Source organism: Dipodomys merriami, unplaced genomic scaffold (genome assembly GCF_024711535.1).
Source record: "Dipodomys merriami isolate MVZ:Mamm:240054 unplaced genomic scaffold, mDipMer1.0.p SCAF_14, whole genome shotgun sequence".
NCBI lineage: Eukaryota > Metazoa > Chordata > Mammalia > Rodentia > Heteromyidae > Dipodomys > Dipodomys merriami.
Window position 1 is genome coordinate 8103607 of NW_027202715.1, and position 4499 is coordinate 8108105.

The 4499-nt window shown below is 43.0% G+C and overlaps 1 protein-coding gene across 1 annotated transcript; it reads left to right on the plus strand.

Moving 5' to 3' along the window:
• Window positions 1-1897: 1897 nt before the first annotated feature.
• LOC138825695 (small ribosomal subunit protein eS4, X isoform-like) lies at window positions 1898-2673 on the plus strand. Its single transcript, XM_070020371.1, has one exon. It carries the CDS (start codon window positions 1913-1915, stop codon window positions 2639-2641), a length of 729 nt encoding a protein of 242 aa, XP_069876472.1. The 5' UTR covers window positions 1898-1912; the 3' UTR covers window positions 2642-2673.
• Window positions 2674-4499: the final 1826 nt, after the last annotated feature.

Here is a 4499-nt window from a genome sequence, read left to right on the forward strand (position 1 = left end):
TCTTTCTAACCACATGATCATTTAAATTACCACCCTCAAATTTGTCTTTGGTGAAAGGCTTTTCTTGCTGGAAGTCTTGGGGGTGGCATCTAAGCAGGTGTATATGGGACCAGAGGTGCAGAGAGAGCATCTGAGCCTGGGAAAACTGCCTAGCCTGGGGCAGACAATTTCTCACAGAAGATGGGGCACAGCTGAGTGGCAGTTCTAAGCATGGCATGGAAGAAACTCTGTGCAGCATTTGAATACATCCTGACCTTTCCTTGTCCAGGATAATGGGAAAGGATTTAGTTACCAAACTTCCTTGCTTTCAGAGACTGCCTTGTATGTGGGCACAACTGCCCTGCAGAGCCTACTAAGGTGTATGTGAAAGCAACTTTTGCAAAGTAAAACAAGAATGAAGAGATTGGCTCCAGTGTTTGCTGACTGAGGAGAGTTGATTATAAGATCTGGCCAGTTGGGAGCTGAGTTGACCTTTGCCAGTGATGTCTACAAGAGGAATGAGAACAAAGGAGATGCCAATGGGGTGAAGGAAAGAACGCGTAGCCAGGGAGTATGTGGGTCTGCTGCATGGTCTTGTTAGCTAGCTGGAGGTTTGACAAGGAATGTCATCCCTTGTCTGAATTTAAGAGTCTCAAAAACAAAATAAACAGAGCTGAGTAGAAAATGTGGTATATATGTACAATGGAATTCTATGCTTCCCTCAGAAAGAATGACACTGTCCCATTTGTTAAGAAATAGAAAGACTTGGAAAAGATCATATTAAGTGAAGCTACTCAGTTCCTAAAAAACTTTAGGTCCCATGGTTTCCCTTATTTGCAATAATTAGTATACATCTAGGGCAATATTATCAGATGAGCTGAAAAGCTCAAAAACCATGTACAAATGACCATATAAGATAATGCTAAGTGAAATGAACCCCAAGATATGGACACAAGAGGTGTCTTTATAGTTATTGTTTTAAATCACTAGACTCTTGAATTAGAGCAGGAAAATGGAAATACAAAGCAGAGGAATCAGTCTAGGTGTACCATAAATCTTTTTTTTTTTTTTGGGGGTCCAGTTGTGGGGCCTGAACTCTGGGCCTGGGCGCTGTCAGCTCTTCAGCTCTTCAGCTCTTCAGCTCAAGGCTAGCCCTCTACCACTTGAGCCACAGCGCCACTTCTGGCTTTTTTTCTTTTTGCTTGTGGGGTGCTGAGGAATTGAACCCAGGGCCTCATGCATGCAAGGCAAGCACTCTACCACTGAGCCACCTTCCCAGCCCCACCATAAATCTTTTTGTGGTTATTGTTGTTTTTACACTAATTCATCCACATGAATTTCTAATTGTTGGACTACATAGTTTGGTACATGTATTTAACAGGCCTAAGGAAATAAACATCTGATTACTCCTTGGCCTTTGAAAGTATCTTATACCAACCAATAATTTAGTAGCGTGGATTAGGAAAACAAAAAAGCTCCTGGAATTCTTTGAAAAAGGTTTTTTTGAGCCAGAACCCTTTTGTAGTTCATACTGGCCTTAGAATTGATATGTGTCCCTGTCTGAGCTTGAACTCCTGCTTCTCCTGCTTCAGGCTTCTGAATGTAGACAGGGGTTTTGTTGTTTTGCTTTTCCTCCACATTGTTTTTTGAGATTATAGCGGACCAGATCACAATACCAATAAAGTCAGAAGTCAGAAAACACTCTGAAAATGGAAATGATTGTATAAGATCATTAAAAATGGCTGACTCCTCTCTTTCCGTTCCTAGCGCAGGCATGAACATCTCTAACACGTTCTATTGAAGAGAAACCTTGAGAATTTACACTAGATTCCTAGTAAGCTGAAACCACGTCACAACATTGCAATATAAAACTTCCCTTCAGGCTGGTGGTCCCAAGAAGCTTCTGAAGCAGGTAGCTGCTCCTAAGCATTGGATGTTGGATAAACTGACTGGTGTGTTTGCTCCTCGTCCATCCACCAGTCCCCACAGGCTGAGAGCATGTCTGCCTCTCATTATTTTCCTAAGGAACAGGCTAAAGTATGCCTTGACAGGAGATGGAGTGAAGAAAATCTGCATGCAGCGTTTCATTAAGATTGACTGCAAAGTCAGAACTGATATCACCTACCCTGCTGGTTTTATGGATGTCATCAGCATCGATAAGACAGGGGAGAATTTCCGTCTGATCTTTGACACCAAGGGTCACTTTGCTGTTCACCGCATAACACCAGAGGAGGCCAAGTACAAGTTGTGCAAAGTGAGAAAGATCTTTGTGGGCATAGAAGGAATCCTTCATCTGGTGACTCATGATGCTCCAACCATTCGCTACTCAGATCCCCTCATCAAAGTCAATCACACCATTCAAATTGATTTGGAGATAATAGATTTCATCAAGTTTGACACGGGTAACCTGTGTATGTGGACCAGAGGTGTTAACTTTGGAAGAATTGGTATGATCACCAATAGAGAGAGACTCCCAGGTTCTTTCGATGTGGTTCATGTGAAAGATGCCAATGGCAACAGCTTTTTCTCCAGATTTTCCAGCATCTTTGTTATTGGCAAAGGCAATAAACCTTGGATTCCTCTTCCTCGAGGAAAGGGGATCTGCCTCACCATCACTGAAGAAAGAGACAAGAGGCTGACAGCCAAACAGAGCAGTGGGTGAATTTCACTTACTATCTCTATGTGCCATTGGAAATAAGAAGAGACTTTCACTTAATGAAATGGTCTCTATGAATAAATAAGGATGAGAGAATTTTAAATAAAAATGATCTGACGTGATTTAAAAAATGGCTGACTCCTAATGCTAGACACAAAAATGAACTCTTATTAGATAGCTCAAGTAATATTCTATTTCTTTTCCTCCCCTCTCTCCCCTCTTTCTTCTTTCTTTTGTCCAGACTTCCCTTCATCTCTACATTTTTTCACACCTTTTCCCCTCCCATTCCATCCCTTACCCTCTCTTTCCTCCCTCCCTTCTGCCACCCTTCCTGTGCCCCCGAGGCGGTCTCATATTGATTAGGAAATTCTCAAACCTGTTCAGGCTGATCCTCAAAGCTTAATCCTCCCACACCGGTCTCTGAAGTGCAGAGATTATGGGAACCTAGAGCCAAGGCAGTCAGGAACATTCTTGTGCTATCAATTGCCTGAGGCTACACCTTTCTGCTCCTGGGTGACTGTGGCAATGATCTAAGAGCTGAAGTAGAAGGTACAAAGCTCTTGGTAGACTTCCTTGTATCCTTTTTATTTTGTTAAGTTTCCTTTTTCTCCTTGACTTTGCAGCCATTCGGATGAGTTTTTCTCCTCATGCTCTCCTGGCCAGCCTGCTCCCCTGTTTTCTCATTAACCCCACCAGGGAAGGGACATTGTTCATTAATTCTCCCTTGTATACCACTTCTTTCCCATGAAGGTCCCTGGTGGTAACTTTGCAGTTGGCTGATGGCTACTGCTGATAGGTAGGATTGAATGCAGCAGCATAAAAAGAATGAGGGGGTTGTTGTGGCTAGTGGCTCATGCCCTCAATCCTAGCTACTCAGTAGGCTGAGAACTGAGGATAGTGGATTGAAGCCAGCTGAGCCAGGAAAATCCAGGAGACTCTCACCAATTAACCAAAAAAGGCCAATAAGGGACCTGAGGTTCCACTTGTAAATTGCCAGCCTTGAGCAAAACAGCTAAAGAACAGTGCTTCCTGCACGAGATCCAGCCCTAGTATAGGTGTGCGCATGCCCTGGCACACAGATACACACCTAAAAAAAAACTTGCAAGTATTAGCTAAGTCTCCCTCCTTGTTTGGGAAGGGACAGAGTCCCGCAGTTGTGAAAAAAAAAAAACTCCAGGGCCTACAGTTACAATGGAGGCATTACCTATTTTACAAGATTGCTTGCTTTTCTTGGTTTTTGAGACAGGCTGTCTTTCTTCGACTAGGCTGGCCTTGAACTCTTAATTGACCTTCCTCAGTCTCCCAGGGAGCTGGAATCCTAGGCCTGGACATAGGCTAACTAGGAATGTATGAAAGGTGAATTAGACAAAATGATGTCACGTGAATAATAGATTGCCTTGCATTGTCTTTATTACATGCCCATCTGGGCCCTTCTATCTTGGATCTCAGTTGTTTTTAAGTGTGTCATTATTTATGTTTTTCAAGTATTCAGAATCACCCATGAAACAGCCAAGGCTTCCAATCTCACAGCAATAAGCAGGAGTTCAAGTTCAGTGTTCACAATTTCTGGGTTAACAACAATACTGACAGGATGAGAAGATTCTGGAGAATAAAGACAGTATCAGTGTGCGCCCCATGGAAGATAGGATTTGTAAAGGTGTTTTTTAAAAATTATTCTTAGGTCTGTTTAAGTGAAGCCAGCAGATCAACCAAGGGTGGGGTTGGGCTCTGAGAGAGTTAGGGCTTGAAGCTCTCTAGGGTGGGTCTAGGGTGGGTTTCATTCAGTGTGCTAAATAATCACTGGGTAGGGATTCGAGTTCTCTTCAAATCTTGGAAAGGCCCGGACCAGCTGTGAGTTCTCTTC

What these genes read in the sequence shown, in the direction of transcription:
- LOC138825695 (XM_070020371.1), top strand. Translation starts at nt 1,913, where the DNA reads ATGTTGGATAAACTGACTGGTGTGTTTGCTCCTCGTCCATCCACCAGT.